At 37.0% G+C, this 16,411-nt stretch overlaps 1 protein-coding gene across 1 annotated transcript in view; it reads left to right on the top strand.

Moving 5' to 3' along the window:
- Positions 1–265: 265 nt before the first annotated feature.
- Positions 266–16,411, top strand: part of LOC145979498 (retinaldehyde-binding protein 1-like) — a 123,360-nt gene continuing 107,214 nt past the window's right edge. The window contains exon 1 of the mRNA XM_083112432.1: positions 266–428. Within this exon, the coding sequence (XP_082968558.1) occupies positions 384–428 (45 nt within the window). The 5' untranslated portion in view covers positions 266–383. The remainder of the gene's footprint in view (positions 429–16,411) is intronic.

Genomic DNA, 16,411 nt, shown 5'->3' with positions numbered 1-16,411 from the left:
TCAACAACAGACAAGGACCTGCAGGAACCCCGATACAAACACGGGCTGTTTATCCATACCTTCAGGACACGGCTGACTTCCACGCTATTGGACAATCACAAACACTCCAGAAGGCATAATGAGTGTTCATATGACCCACAGACACCCGTTTGCCTTCGTCACGCGAGATCTTGTAACCCCCCTTCCCTCCCCTCTAGAAAAATGATCGTTTGGTAAGGAGCATGGAATGGTAGTTATTTTTTTTGTTCTCTAAACTTCTCTCGACCTTGCCGTGTGCAGATCTGAGGTCGCCGCGTCAGCTGCTTCGTGCGAGACCTGTGCTCTGGTAGAGAAAGTGTCGACAGACTCTCATTGACTGCCCAGTGTTTACCCGGTGCGAAGCAATGAGCCTGCTACGACCTGAAGATGTCAAGAGGATGGAATCGCTCGTAAGTATTGGTTTCGTTTCAAGTGAATGTGTGTCGTGGGTTCTAATCCACACCTGGAAAGATTCTTCCTTCATCACATCCATAATCACTCACATGGTGGAAGCCCATAATGGTTCTTTAATGGAAATTTAAACTGCAGATCCAGTCCCGATTAGCCTATCAGTGCATAAAGTGGACAAACAACTCAAAACGCATGTCATCACTCATCCTCACCGTCGCGATTAGCCAAATGTGGCAGAAAAGGGACACTTTTTCAAGTTTTAGTTAATCGCAGCGATGAGAACTATAACATGAAGCTGATGAACAGGTACCTCCAGAGGAAGTTCCTGCGCAGACTGGGACTCGAACATGGAACCAACTCAAAGTGCTCGATGGCCTAGTGGTAACGTCGTCGCGAAGGTGTCCCGGGATCGATACATGTAGACATGTAGTGATTTGCTTTTATTTCATTTTTGTTATTTATTGTCGATTTTCTTCCATTTTTTGGCTAATCGCGACTATGAGGATGAGTGATGATATGATGAAATTGATGAAGGGACAGGCACAATAAACACCCATGCCCAGATCGGGATTCCAACCCGGAACCCTTGCCGCCGTAGAGCGCTGTGTTAACCACATACTGATTCAGATTCCACATTAAACTGTAGGCCCAGTCCCGATTAGCCGCGGACAAAGGGACACCCAGAGGAAGTTGGCACGTTGAAGTGAAGAGCAGTCAGGGATATTAATTGTTTATTATTAACAATTACTAATGTTTCCACCTAGTATCCGACAGGGTGCGAAATCATTTAAGACTGGTGAGGGGGAGAAAGATCTTAATCTACAAACCCCCTTCCCCCACAAATATACAATACGATATACATATTTATAATGTTATTAGAAGTAAGAATAAATTACTAAATCAGTTACACAAAATTAATTACACAAAAAATTGTTACTTTTAAATATATCCGATATTATAAATTAGCAAACTACGTTCTTTATTAACCTGATAAAGATATTAATAAATTATGGAATAGTTGAAGTGGTTTTATTATGTGTAAGTTTTTGTTTAGTTTGTGCTTTATGTTAATATAAATCAATTATATTTCATTGTTATTATTGTTGTGCATTCTTGTTTTCCTTTCACTGTGCATATTTAAGTAGATTTGTTAATGATCTCTTGAAAGAGAATTAGCATTGAACACTCACAACTACACTAATTCGTGAATGTTTTCGATATTATTCTTAGTACAGTATATTTGAAATTAAAAGTAATTGCTTATCTTTTGTTTATTGTAACAAAAACTCTCCCCCCCCCAAATTTTTTGGTGGGGGATTCTTGCGACCAAGATTGTTGGTGGGTGGGGGAAATCCTCCCGTCCCCCTAGGATTTCGCACTCTGGTATCCGACGTGTAAAGAATGACCTTCCTGACGTCAAGGCCACTTCCACGTAATTGCAGGCTAACAAGGCTCAGGCGTGTGGAATCACGGTGAGCATCCCCTGTGGGACTTCTGTCGTGTCCTGTCCATGTGTTCGTGAGTGTGCCCACATTTATCCCATCACCATTCACTCGCATCGTCGCGATCAGCCCAAAGAGGAAGAATAACCAAATTCAAATCAAAGCATAGGACTTTCTTGATGGCGTATTGGTAATCAAAGGGTCCCAGTGGAAAATCGCTGGTGGAAACACTGTGCTCACTGGTTCGCATTCCACATTAAACTGTAGGTCCTATCACGATTAACTTACCTGGGCATAGAGTGGACTAAAACCGAACTCTGACAGTCTTTTGACGATTCTCTTTTAGCCCTTATCTGGGCATAGTGGACTAAAATCGGACTCTGACAGTCTTTTAACGATTCTCTCTTAGCCCTTATCTGGGCATAGAGTGGACTAAAACGGAACTCTGACAGACATTTGACGAATCTCTTTTAGCCATTATCTGGTCATAGAGTGGACTAAAATGGAACTCTGACAGACTTTTGACAATTCTCTTTTAGCCATTATCTGGGCATAGAGTGGACTAAAACGGAACTCTGACAGACTTTTGACAATTCTCTTTTAGCCATTATCTGGTCATAGAGTGGACTAAAATGGAACTCTGACAGACTTTTGACGATTCTCTTTTAGCCATTATCTGGTCATAGAGTGGACTAAAACGGAACTCTGAAAGACTTTTGACAATTCTCTTTTAGCCATTATCTGGGCATAGAGTGGACTAAAACGGAACTCTGACAGACTTTTGACAATTCTCTTTTAGCCATTATCTGGTCATAGAGTGGACTAAAACGGAACTCTGAAAGACTTTTGACAATTCTCTTTTAGCCATTATCTGGGCATAGAGTGGACTAAAACGGAACTCTGACAGACTTTTGACAATTCTCTTTTAGCCATTATCTGGGCATAGAGTGGACTAAAACGGAACTCTGAAAGACTTTTGACAATTCTCTTTTAGCCATTATCTGGTCATAGAGTGGACTAAAACGGAACTCTGAAAGACTTTTGACAATTCTCTTTTAGCCATTATCTGGTCATGGAGTGGACTAAAACGGAACTCTGAAAGACTTTTGACAATTCTCTTTTAGCCATTATCTGGGCATAGAGTGGACTAAAACGGAACTCTGAAAGACTTTTGACAATTCTCTTTTAGCCATTATCTGGGCATAGAGTGGACTAAAACGGAACTCTGACAGACTTTTGACAATTCTCTTTTAGCCATTATCTGGGCATAGAGTGGACTAAAACGGAACTCTGAAAGACTTTTGACAATTCTCTTTTAGCCATTATCTGGTCATAGAGTGGACTAAAACGGAACTCTGAAAGACTTTTGACAATTCTCTTTTAGCCATTATCTGGTCATAGAGTGGACTAAAACGGAACTCTGAAAGACTTTTGACAATTCTCTTTTAGCCATTATCTGGGCATAGAGTGGACTAAAACGGAACTCTGAAAGACTTTTGACAATTCTCTTTTAGCCATTATCTGGTCATAGAGTGGACTAAAACGGAACTCTGAAAGACTTTTGACAATTCTCTTTTAGCCATTATCTGGGCATAGAGTGGACTAAAACGGAACTCTGACAGACTTTTGACAATTCTCTTTTAGCCATTATCTGGTCATAGAGTGGACTAAAACGGAACTCTGAAAGACTTTTGACAATTCTCTTTTAGCCATTATCTGGGCATAGAGTGGACTAAAACGGAACTCTGACAGACTTTTGACAATTCTCTTTTAGCCATTATCTGGGCATAGAGTGGACTAAAACGGAACTCTGAAAGACTTTTGACAATTCTCTTTTAGCCATTATCTGGTCATAGAGTGGACTAAAACGGAACTCTGACAGACATTTGACGAATCTCTTTTAGCCATTATCTGGTCATAGAGTGGACTAAAACGGAACTCTGACAGACTTTTGACAATTCTCTTTTAGCCATTATCTGGGCATAGAGTGGACTAAAACGGAACTCTGACGGACTTTTGACAATTCTCTTTTAGCCATTATCTGGTCATACAGTGGACTAAAACGGAACTCTGACAGACTTTTGACAATTCTCTTTTAGCCATTATCTGGGCATAGAGTGGACTAAGACGGAACTCTGACAGACTTTTGACAATTCTCTTTCAGCCATTATCTGGGCATAGAGTGGACTAAAACGGAACTCTGACAGACTTTTGACAATTCTCTTTTAGCCATTATCTGGTCATAGAGTGGACTAAAACGGAACTCTGACAGACTGTTGACAATTCTCTTTTAGCCATTATCTGGTCATAGAGTGGACTAAAATGGAACTCTGACAGACTTTTGACGATTCTCTTTTAGCCATTATCTGGTCATAGAGTGGACTAAAACGGAACTCTGACAGACTTTTGACAATTCTCTTTTAGCCATTATCTGGGCATAGAGTGGACTAAAACGGAACTCTGAAAGACTTTTGACAATTCTCTTTTAGCCATTATCTGGTCATAGAGTGGACTAAAACGGAACTCTGAAAGACTTTTGACAATTCTCTTTTAGCCATTATCTGGGCATAGAGTGGACTAAAACGGAACTCTGACAGACTTTTGACAATTCTCTTTTAGCCATTATCTGGTCATAGAGTGGACTAAAACGGAACTCTGAAAGACTTTTGACAATTCTCTTTTAGCCATTATCTGGGCATAGAGTGGACTAAAACGGAACTCTGACAGACTTTTGACAATTCTCTTTTAGCCATTATCTGGGCATAGAGTGGACTAAAACGGAACTCTGAAAGACTTTTGACAATTCTCTTTTAGCCATTATCTGGTCATAGAGTGGACTAAAACGGAACTCTGAAAGACTTTTGACAATTCTCTTTTAGCCATTATCTGGTCATAGAGTGGACTAAAACGGAACTCTGAAAGACTTTTGACAATTCTCTTTTAGCCATTATCTGGGCATAGAGTGGACTAAAACGGAACTCTGACAGACTTTTGACAATTCTCTTTTAGCCATTATCTGGGCATAGAGTGGACTAAAACGGAACTCTGAAAGACTTTTGACAATTCTCTTTTAGCCATTATCTGGGCATAGAGTGGACTAAAACGGAACTCTGAAAGACTTTTGGCAATTCTCTTTTAGCCATTATCTGGTCATAGAGTGGACTAAAACGGAACTCTGACAGACTTTTGACAATTCTCTTTTAGCCATTATCTGGTCATAGAGTGGACTAAAACGGAACTCTGAAAGACTTTTGACAATTCTCTTTTAGCCATTATCTGGGCATAGAGTGGACTAAAACGGAACTCTGACAGACTTTTGACAATTCTCTTTTAGCCATTATCTGGGCATAGAGCGGACTAAAACGGAACTCTGAAAGACTTTTGACAATTCTCTTTTAGCCATTATCTGGTCATAGAGTGGACTAAAACGGAACTCTGAAAGACTTTTGACAATTCTCTTTTAGCCATTATCTGGTCATAGAGTGGACTAAAACGGAACTCTGACAGACTTTTGACAATTCTCTTTTAGCCATTATCTGGGCATAGAGTGGACTAAAACGGAACTCTGACAGTCTTTTGACCATTCTCTTTTAGCCCATTCCGTGGCCAGGCCCTTTGGATGTTTAACTCGGGACAGGACTGCCACCGAAAGGTTCCGATATCAAGTCCCAGCCTGGACAATTGTTAGAGTGACTAAGTGAATATGAAAGTAAACGTTGTTATTTCCTGCAAAATACATAAAATCGACGTAAAATATTAGATATTCAAAATGCCAGTTATGAATGTATCCTTATCGTCGCAATTAACCTACTAGGTAAAATGACGCAAAATACGAAACAGAAATAGCCAATCACAATTTATTTTGTTTAGTATGGTGTCTCGGCTCCCCAGTGGCGTAGTGGCAACGTCGTCGGATTGAAATCGAGGGGTCCCAGTTTCGATTCCCGTTCGTTTACATCCTGCTTTAAGGTATAGCCAAGTTCCTATTATCCTATATGTGTATAAAGCTGACGTAAATCAAAACACAAACCCTTTAGTAGGGACTAATATCCAATAGTCCAGCCTCACCTTTCAATTATGTCAATTTGTCCACATTATTCATAAAAGCTCGGTGCTCCTACTACGGAACACGTATGTTTGAGTCTCCTGGGGGAAGCGAACAACTTTTCTCCTGAGATTTCGGCCAGTGTATGGAACCAGTGGCCAAATATCTCCGTGAGGAAATTGGGGAGCGCGAGTAGCGTAACCAGGTCATGGAAAACCTACAACAACGACTAGGGGTTCGTCGTGCTGACCACACGTCACACCCGTAACTGGTTGAATGATGAGGCCGGCAGTCGGCCCTCGCGGGCTGTTACGCTACGTGTGTTTATTATTATTATTATTATTATTATTATTATTATTATTATTATTTTCAAAGATTTAGTGTATAAATATGGCCAGGGAAATCAATCAGTCAATCAGAAAATTCAACCACTTTGTTTAATGTAGGCCTCCCCGATGGCGCAGTGGTAGCGTCGTCGCCTTGTAATCAAGGGGTCCCGGGTTCAATACCCGGTGGAGGCACATAGTGGTTCGGATCCCACTTTAAATTGTAGGTCCAGTCCCGATTAGCCTTACTGTGCACAAAGTGGACTTAAAACACCAAATCAATCAATCAACCAAACAATCAACTTTGTTTAATGTAATGTGAAATTGGAGAATTGAATCAAAACAATAATGAAGTGGTTGAGATCCTCTGCATCAGTAGTACTCCAACCCCTAAAAACACGTAGGGTGTAGAAGAAAAATGTATGACAATTGTGATGTACATTTTGTCTGGTAACATATATGCATCCCACTGTATCTGGTTGAGGGTTTAGTTACTCGAATGGATGTCAGAGACCAATTAGCCTACTCAGTGATTCATGATTGCACCAGGGATGTTTGTTTGTGTCAGTGTTCTTGTTTATTTTGGGCGTAGTAGCAATGAATTTTGTCTACTCATTGCACAATATGGAAGGCAACACTGGAGATCAGGGACACTTTATACTTCTCTACAGGGCGTGCCGGTAATATCGGGTGGGTTGGGAGCTTGATGGTTCAAACACAATGCAAAATTTACATGATGATGAATTATTTAACGAAGAATTTTGTCCAATTGTATTAAACCTCGACAAGAACTGGGTCTTTGCTTTTTCCTTACACGCGCATGTTTTAATACACCTTGCCTCATTTTAATGATAATGTTATTGGAGCAATTTTCTACTAAACTAATAGTTTGTAAACATTGTATGGAATATTTGTCTTTGTCACACGATAGCATAGGGCAGGGTTGCCCAAACTTTATCGTTTCACAGCGCCCGTAGTGTTTCAAGATTTTCCCGCGGCGCCACAGTCAGAATGTAGGCCTCCTATCTAACACTTGCAACCAGTGATGTGCGTCTACGCGTAAACAACGATAGTCTACATTCTACACGTAGACTATTTCATACACGTAGATGACGTAATCTATGTAAACAACATGACGAAAGGTGATAACTTAGCAAAGGGCGCCGTGGAATTAGAAGAAAATTATACTACGTATCAGTTGCTGATGTGTGAGATGAAATTTTCATACTCTTTCTTCCAAATTCGAACAATTTCTCACCTAGGAAGAAACCTAATATAGGAAATATTCTAGTGTTTTATGGGGAAAAGACCACTCTTGCCTCACGACTGCCATCTGTTGTTGCTTTTTGCATACTATTTATCTTCTTCCATAGTTGATAATAGAAGAGAAGATAAATTTGTTGTAAATAACTTTCTTTTTATTTCCTTAGGAACCAATATAGTTAAAAATGTCACTTTCCTTACATGAAACCCTTGAAAATTAATTTTAATGCACTGTAGATTGTCTACGTAGTCTATGTAAACTACAACCCAATGTAATCTACGCGTAGATTACGTGTAGAAAACGCATGTAGACGTAAACTTATAGTCTACGGCACATCACTGCTTGCAATGCTCAGTTAATGTGGTTAGGTTGCCTGCCTTAAGTTAAAAAATAAACATATTTCAAGTTCAGAAACATTTTATGTGTAAAAAGCACTAAATAAGCACATGTTTGGAATAAGTGTCATTTCAGGGAAAATGTTTCGCTTTTTTTAAGTTTCATTTTGCTCCTGCCCTGTTGTTTTGTGAATTTTAAATGCATTTGCCAGCATAACTTACATACTTTAATCTTCTAACGTGATCAAAGTATACCATTAGTGGAAAATATGGTCAATGCATAGATGAAATATTATTTTTCACTGAAATATTTGGCAATGGGTTAAGTAATTAATTGTGGTTATATTTTCCTCCCCCAGCAAACTTAAAATACGTGAAGCCTACCTTGAGATTCTCTTGCTGGCCCATATTATTATTTTAATATATGATTTTAAAGTGTAATTCTTCAAAATATTAAAAAAATGCACGCGGAACACAAATGAATATTCAGATGCTGTCTGAATTCTGAAAAAAATTCTGACGTATTTTATGTAACACTGAAATAATAATAAAGAAAACTACATTGTTTCTTTCTCTTTGCTTCGGCAGTTCAAAGCAACAAAGAACAGGTTTTATTGATTTATTCAACTCTTTTGCAATTTATAAAAAATCAAGCTTTCATTATAAAAACACAAATTATTTTTTGGTAATTTTTAAAGCTTTTTAGGTCATTTTTAAAGCTTTTTAGGTCATTTTTAAAGCTTTTTAGATCATCTGTAAAGCTTTTTAGGTCATTTTTAAAGCTTTTTAGATCATTTTTACAGCTTTTTAGGTCATTTTTAAAGCGTTTTTAGGTCATTTTTAAAGCTTTTTAGGTCATTTTTAAAGCGTGTTAGGTCATTTTTATAGCTTTTTAGGTCATTTTTAAAGCTTTTTAGATCATTTGTAAAGCTTTTTAGATCATTTTTATAGCTTTTTAGGTCATTTTTAAAGCGTTTTTAGGTCATTTTTAAAGCTTTTTAGGTCATTTTTAAAGCGTTTTTAGGTCATTTTTAAAGCTTTTTAGGTCATTTTTAAAGCGTGTTAGGTCATTTTTATAGCTTTTTAGGTAATTTTTAAAGCTTTTTAGGTCATTTTTAAAGCTTTTTAGATCATTTGTAAAGCTTTTTAGGTCATTTTTAAAGCTTTTTAGATCATTTTTAAAGTTTTTATATCATTTTTAAAGCTTTTTAGATCATTTTTAAAGCTTTTTAGGTCATCAACTTCCGAGACCTACTTGTGAGGTATGCACAGTAATTCAGATCTCAATTTAAACTGTCAAGCCCATCCTGGACGAACCGCCCCTGTGGCGGAGTGGTTAGCACATCGCGCTATGATGTGCTACAATTCTTGTTGTTCCTAACGGTTCGAATCTCTGTTTGTGCATGGGTGTTTGTAAGAGTCCATTAATTAATTTCATCATATCATTACTCATCTCCATCTTCGCAATTAGTCAAAAGTGGCACAAAAGCGAATTAAAATAACTAAATCAATCAATCAATAAAACCATTCTGGACGAGACTTTCTGAGCATGGAATTATAGCACCAGTAGATTTATTCACATTATATTGTCTTAATACTGACATGTTTTACTTTTTTAACACTTGCTGAACGAAGAACCGGGATTTTACTGTGTGTTATTATGCAGAAAAAATATTTTAAAAAAATCTAGCTTCCAAGAATGGCTTTGTTATGTGAGTCTGGGAATTCCCATAATTCTATTCGCGCTTGGTTTGGATTATTATGAAGTTGCGGCAACCGGAGGGTTTAATGTTCGAAAGCTAACGCAACTGTGTTTATCGAAGCCGCACTGAATGACGATTATCGACGTGACGTGGATGCAAAGTGCATCGGTGGCAATTTTCTTGCATTGCACGCTCTTAAGTTGCACAACAGAGTGATCCTCCTTGAAGCAAGTTTTCGAAAGCCATTCAGACGATAAAAAGTTTTTAGGATCTCTGGGCACACTATGCCAAAGAAAGATATAGAGGTTACGTCAGAAGCATCGTTAGTTCGAAAGATTGCCTCCTACTAGTGTTGGTGCAAGGGACAATAATCAGCGTTGAGGCAGAGGGTGTTGGAAGAGCGTTTAATTCTTGTCTGTTGCGGGTGGGGATTGAGTCCTCATTATATTTGGTGCAAACGAAAATCGAAATCGGTTCTCGATCTTCTTCTATTTTTTTTTTATATATCGTAAGTGTCCTTCTCAACTATCTTTCACATTTTCCTCTTTTCTTATAATTCATTGTTGCACATTCCACTTGATTCAATCACTCATTGTAATTATCTAATTTTGCATCTTCGTTTTGATAATATTTTCTAACTTTCTACTCTGTTAAAATTAGTTCAATCCTTTTGTACTGGTGCTGCCATCTGTCATTGTCTAAGCCAAACATTTTCCTTTCGTATCAATCCCTAAGATTGTATGTTTATTTTATTAAGTCTCTCTGAACGCTTCATGTTGACCAGGACATTCACTTGTTTTTCTCAGCTGTCTCAAGCCTCTTAGGCATGTTTACAATGCATTGTGTTGTGCCATGCAAACCTCCTGAGTATTCAGGAACAGGTAACACTTCTGGTTATGGTGTCAGCGGTTTGCATGGTAGCAATTATAATAAACACGATTCGGCGATTCGGCATCGAGGAAGAGCTCGATGACCAGGGAATATAGAGGTGAGACAAGCTGGGAAGTGACTGGACTTTGGGAATTGAGTTGGTAGAGAGAGGAGGTCAGCAAGACAGGAGGTCGATAGTGGAAGCACGCTTTGGTCAACAAGTTAGAAGCTTACAGAGGACTTCGCTATTTTGATTCAGCTCAGAGACTTCAGTTAGACAGGTAATTATCCTACACCCAGCCATGATACAGGTTCAACGGTTCACAAAATCCAACGAGTTGCCATTGTCTTTTCAGTAGTTTAATTCCTTTGTGTAATTTGTGCCTTTCGCATGCCAAGCAATAACTCGTCATGTCAATGACGAGTGGTCTCATCAAGAGGATGAATGATGAGTAATTTACATCACCCCATCAATTAACTGGTTAACCTGCTAGATACTCTTAAGATCCCACGAACTTTAAGGTTCGTTACGTGGTGGAGATTAGCGGGCCTTTTCATTTTTTTTATTAGAAATGAAAAGAAATTGTTAACCGGTTTAAATTCAACCCCACCCCAAATCTCGTTACGTGGTGGAGATTTGGGCTTCTCATCCATTTCCTCGGAAATGCCATGAGAAAATAGAATGTTATCTAGTAGAGGTTTCAACAATCAGTTTTAAATTTAATCCCACCCAAAAATTTTGTTCATTTGTTTAGTTTTTTGGTATGTCCTTGCCAAAATTAATTTTGAAAATACATAGGGCTTAAAGCTTTTTGCATTAATGGGGGGGAGAAGAATTTATATATGCCATGATAGATGTTTAGTCTAACATGAGGATGAATTCGATTAAATTTATCGACTTCAAGTTTGGGTCGGTAATCAGCGAAATGTAAGAATGCGGAGGAACTGCGCCCTAGCTCCGTCGCGGTTACCCGCGTCGGGCTGGCGCTTTGGTATCAGGAGCGTCCGGCATTCCGCGTGGCGGAAGGTTCGATGTCGGGTTTCAGGCAGCCACATTTTGCCAAAAATGCGGTCGGCCAGGGACGTCCGTGGACGTTTTCCTATCAATCTGCTCCTGGTAGCTCTGTGGTTCACTCACGAACCCGGTACCATGGCTACGACAAATTCCCACCTGGGAAATTTTTACCACCCAGAATTTTAAATAAGGAATAAGGGAAAGGCATTTAGATTTGATGATTTCTTGCATTGACAGTGATTTTAGAATTTTTTTTACATAATCTTGAATACGAAAATTATTACAACCGTTGTTATGAGGATGCAGTAAGCTACAGTAAACAGTAAACGAATTTTTATCCTTAACATTTTAATTAATTAATAACGTGGATTACAAGTGGATTTTAAAGTTATTTATGAATGAGGAAAATAAATTAGTGCCACCGAGTCAGAGTCAATCAGCACTATGGTGCATTTTAACGAGTTATGGCACAGAGTATGCTTGTTTGAGTAAATATTTTGTTTTGTTATTATTATTAATTGAAATTCCTTAAAAGTTTAATTTAAATTTGGTTTAAAACTGACCGTAACTTGTAAATGATTTAGAATGCTTGAACTATAACTGCTAAGATTATTGCAACGAGGATATTACATTTTTATACATATATAGTTTTGGGAACGAATAAGGCCCCGAGGACCACTCATTTATATTCTTAATGACTGAAGTCTCCTAGCACCTCATGAAGGGAGCTTAGATTAAGGAGATAGTCAAGTTTATACGAGATAGTCACTTGCCTTACGTTACCTTAACTTACGCATACATTGCCTGAAAATTTTAATTCATGTTAATATGAAAAGAAACAAACGCCAATTATATTCCTCGACACGCATGTACAATGTTCGTACCGTGATTTAGGGTATAAACCGCCCGATTAATTAAAAGTTCTAGTTGAGAAGTAATAGATGTATAAATAGGCTGCAGTGACGAGAGATATCCGTACATAGGTAAGCAGTAGTGACGAGAATGAATCCGTACACATATATACATATACTTATATGCTTTAAGCAAAGTTAGGCACAGCCAACTTATTTTGAATAACTAGAAGAGAATTATGAGAGCATCACACGGCGTGGACGTTTCTCACATATTAACGAGATTTTTTTGTTAGTATATATTTATATTTTTTTTCCTGTCCGAAACATTTCGTTTGACAGTTGAATATTTATCCTTAGCACGTTGTAGCTTCGAATGTTAAAAGCTTTAAAATGCAGATTGTTTTAAAAGTTTAAATATAAATATTGCAAGTTTGCTCCAAGTTACGGTATTTATTAAAGTGAAACAGGTCTAATATTTTAAATCCACTCGCGTGACATAATAATAAGTTATAATAAAATAGCACTAATAATATTAAAGATTAAAAGCAGACTTATTATTTAATAATGTGCTTTAGGCACAAAAGTTTTTTTTGCAGTATGTAATAATACTAGCTCAGCGAATACATCACTAGAATTTTATAGTTACTCTTCAGACGAAGGTATATGATTATATTAGCAAAGTTTATTTTAAGCGCCAGTTATGAGAATATTTATATTATATGAATATGTAGACGTCGACGTCAAGATTTTATTGCGCTCCACTAACAAGTATTTTCCTTCGGATATTGGATTGCAACCGATAATCCTGGAAATCCATTCTGCCATCGCAGAATGATAATGATTAAACCACAACGGTTTTAGTATAAAGCTTTGCCACAATAATATGCTAAGCATATTTTAGAATGAGTAGAGAGAATTAAAGATTCTTCAAGTTTTAGTGATGTTAGTATTTTAATGCATTTAAAGATCGCATAAATAATAATTATTATTTTATTTCAGGTAGTCAGGAGTAAATCAGACTCAATTTTCCTTACCTTGTACTTTAGTACAGTTCGTTTAATTTTAAGTATTTAAACATAACGTTAACACCTGAAATTAAAATAAGATAAGTTTGCAGTAAAATTTAAAATAACATAAGTTAAACAGTGCTAATAAATTTAGAGAATAAATAAATTATATTAAATAAATAAATCACGCAGATAATTTGAGCCTAGAGTCAGAAATAATTAAAAGTTGAGTTAAAATATCTACTACTTAGACTAGGCAAGCTTAAAATACGTGTTAGCTTTGAAGAACTGTTTGCTTTGATTGCCTAAGCAACATGAAAATCATTGCGATTTTAGTTATTTTAAACGGATTTCTTCCATACGTAAAAGCTTCTAATTTTATTTATCTGTTGAACAAGTCCTTTGACTATCCTTATAATATAATTACAATTTTATTATTAACAACATTTATTATTAGTATTTTTATAATTTTCATAATCTGTTATTTTCAATGTCAACGCAAGAAATCTATTACTTATGACCATGAGTGTATCAACGAATTACCGTTAAGCAAACTTAATGATTCACCGCCCATTGATCAGATTTACGACGATGTTGCACCGATTGTTGAAGTGGTACCATTAAAAACGAGTCACCCGCCAATTCCCCCTCCACTGCCTCAGTCCATTATTATTCAACCTAGGGTACAACAAGAAGTTCAAGACGTATCCAGAAATAGTTTAGTCACTAAAGACGACAGTATAGATTTGCCGAAGAATATTTTATCCGTTAAAGATAGAGTTCAGAAATTTGCCGTAAGCAAGGGTCCTAATTTTGATCAAAACAGTTGCAAAATGGAAAGTGAATTGCCTATTTCATCCTGTGTTCAGCCAGTTGTAAAAATTAAAGAGTCATTTGCGAATCAGTCACCAGTAAAAGTCAAGAAAGTTTCAAGTGTTACTTTAAAAGCAGAAAGTAAGCCAAATTTTCAGGTTCCCGAACCTGTTGTTTCGTTTACAGACCACATTTTCTACGACCTCATGTTCACCTAGAATTTTATATTAATTACGATTCAAATTTTAAGTATAATTCATTTTTTACGTTTAATTGTACCTTATGCAAGGTTTATTAGTCATTTAGTTGGCTAACAGCTTCCCAACTGTTGTTATTACGAGCACGGAAGTGTTCAAGTAACACACTCTCGCAAGCGCAACGAAGTTCTTTTTCTTTCCATCCAATTTATTACGTCATTTCAAAGTCCTTGACTTTATTTCGAACTCCCGCAACGCTTACTAGACTTTGTTCGTAGTAAGTTAAAGTTTTGTAAACAGTTACGCGTCATTCAATGTATCAGCGAACCATCGCCTTGCATTTTCTTTCTCCGTTCCTATGCCCGCTGCTCGAAGCAGCGACCTTTTCCCCTCCACCTCTCCGACGGCACCCGAACGTACCCGAAGTCGCCGAGCACGGCAGCGAACTTGCCAGAGCTCTCGTTGTCGCCATAGAGAAATTTTCAGTTACGTCCAGCGACCACAAATGCAACCTTGCACAATTTAGAATGTCTGGTATCAGCGAATTCCTTTTCTGCACTCAAGCGCTCTTCCGAGTATTTTGAACACGCTGGAAGCTCAGAAACACTTACCATAGGCTTTGCATATTTTTTTTTCCCGCATCAGTGGCGGTCGTCCATTAAAATTTTAGGGGATCAGTTTAGTTACGCATATAGCCATTAGAATTTGATTTTTACATTAGAAGTTCATGTAAACAATGTTAGGGATATCTTGTTCTATATAGATAAATTTTTTTCCGTAAAACGTCGCATTTATGCACTTCAGACTAATCACGACCAATAATTTTAAAAAGGAACAACAAGACGAATTTTTTGCGTTTTTCTCGCAAAATTTTACCGTTTTTCATAGAGATATTTATAGTAAGTAAGTTTTTTGGGAAATCGACGTACATTTGGTTTAAATCAGGATAAAATCAAACGAAATTTTGATAAATCAGGGAAATTTTACAAAGGGCAATTTTAGCACTTTATGCACTTAGAGTAATCAAGATTATTAGCAACATGCCAGGCTAAGCCTCGGTGATTGGCACAGGCATGTGCAGCAAAAGTCGCCACGGCATCGTTAGCCTGTCCAAATTTAAACAGAGTGGTTTACCACAAATGTTATAATTTGGGAATTTATTATTATTATTATTTATTATTAGGAAATTTAGCTCACTTACCCAATTTGCACCTTATTCGACAATGTAGCAATAAATTCATTACTTCTTACTGATTAACTTCGTGTTAATGTTAGTACAGTAGGTAATATTAGTAATTTGTATTTATATTGTAATATATAGCATAACTATTTTCTATCTATTTTGTTTAAACATACCTAAGGGATTGACACACCATTCTTATATGGGTCAAGTATACCTTTCCGCGGCGGGTCTGTTTACACGACCAAGTGATTTGAGGTATACGGCGGACTCAAGAAGTTTTGAGTGGTTAAATTTCTTTTGTTTAAAGAAAATTTGAAATTGAGAAAGTTTTTAGTATTTTTATTGTGTTTCCAATTTGAATTTCACTTTTTTAATTCCCTGATGCCATATTTTGTTACCACCTGGAGTTTCAACGAAACTCAGAAGTAGCATTTACTGAAATTTTGTTTTACATTGCATATTAATGAACCACGGCAAATTGCACCAGCCTATCGTTTATTAGGAGGCCATTAGAGGCTTGCCAAAGCAACCTTTTAGATACTAACAGCTTGCTTTGCGCAACACAAAATTTTTATATTTATTTTAAGGGTTCACAATATAATAATTTTTTTTAAATTTAAACAGAATTTAGAACATGCTTGCAACACTTATTTTTGTTTATTAATTCTACATTTTGTAATTTTGAAGTGAAATCTATTACTGACAATAAATTATTTCAGTTTTTTAGAACACGCAATGGTATTTTAATATCAGGTTCAGGTCAATTTATTGTTATTCAGAATTTGAATACTAATTTGAACACGCACAGATCAATTCAGCTTAACGAAGGGGAATCTCTATTTTTTTAATTATCAGGATTTTTCGCAAATTATTGTGGATCAACAAATTTTACACACAAGAATTTTAGCTTTCGAACAAGTCAAAATGC

This window comes from Lepisma saccharinum, chromosome 26 (assembly GCF_977018435.1).
Source record: "Lepisma saccharinum chromosome 26, izLepSacc3.1, whole genome shotgun sequence".
NCBI lineage: Eukaryota > Metazoa > Arthropoda > Insecta > Zygentoma > Lepismatidae > Lepisma > Lepisma saccharinum.
The sequence above is the reverse complement of the archived record's forward strand: the minus strand, read 5'-3'. Positions and strand labels throughout refer to the sequence as shown.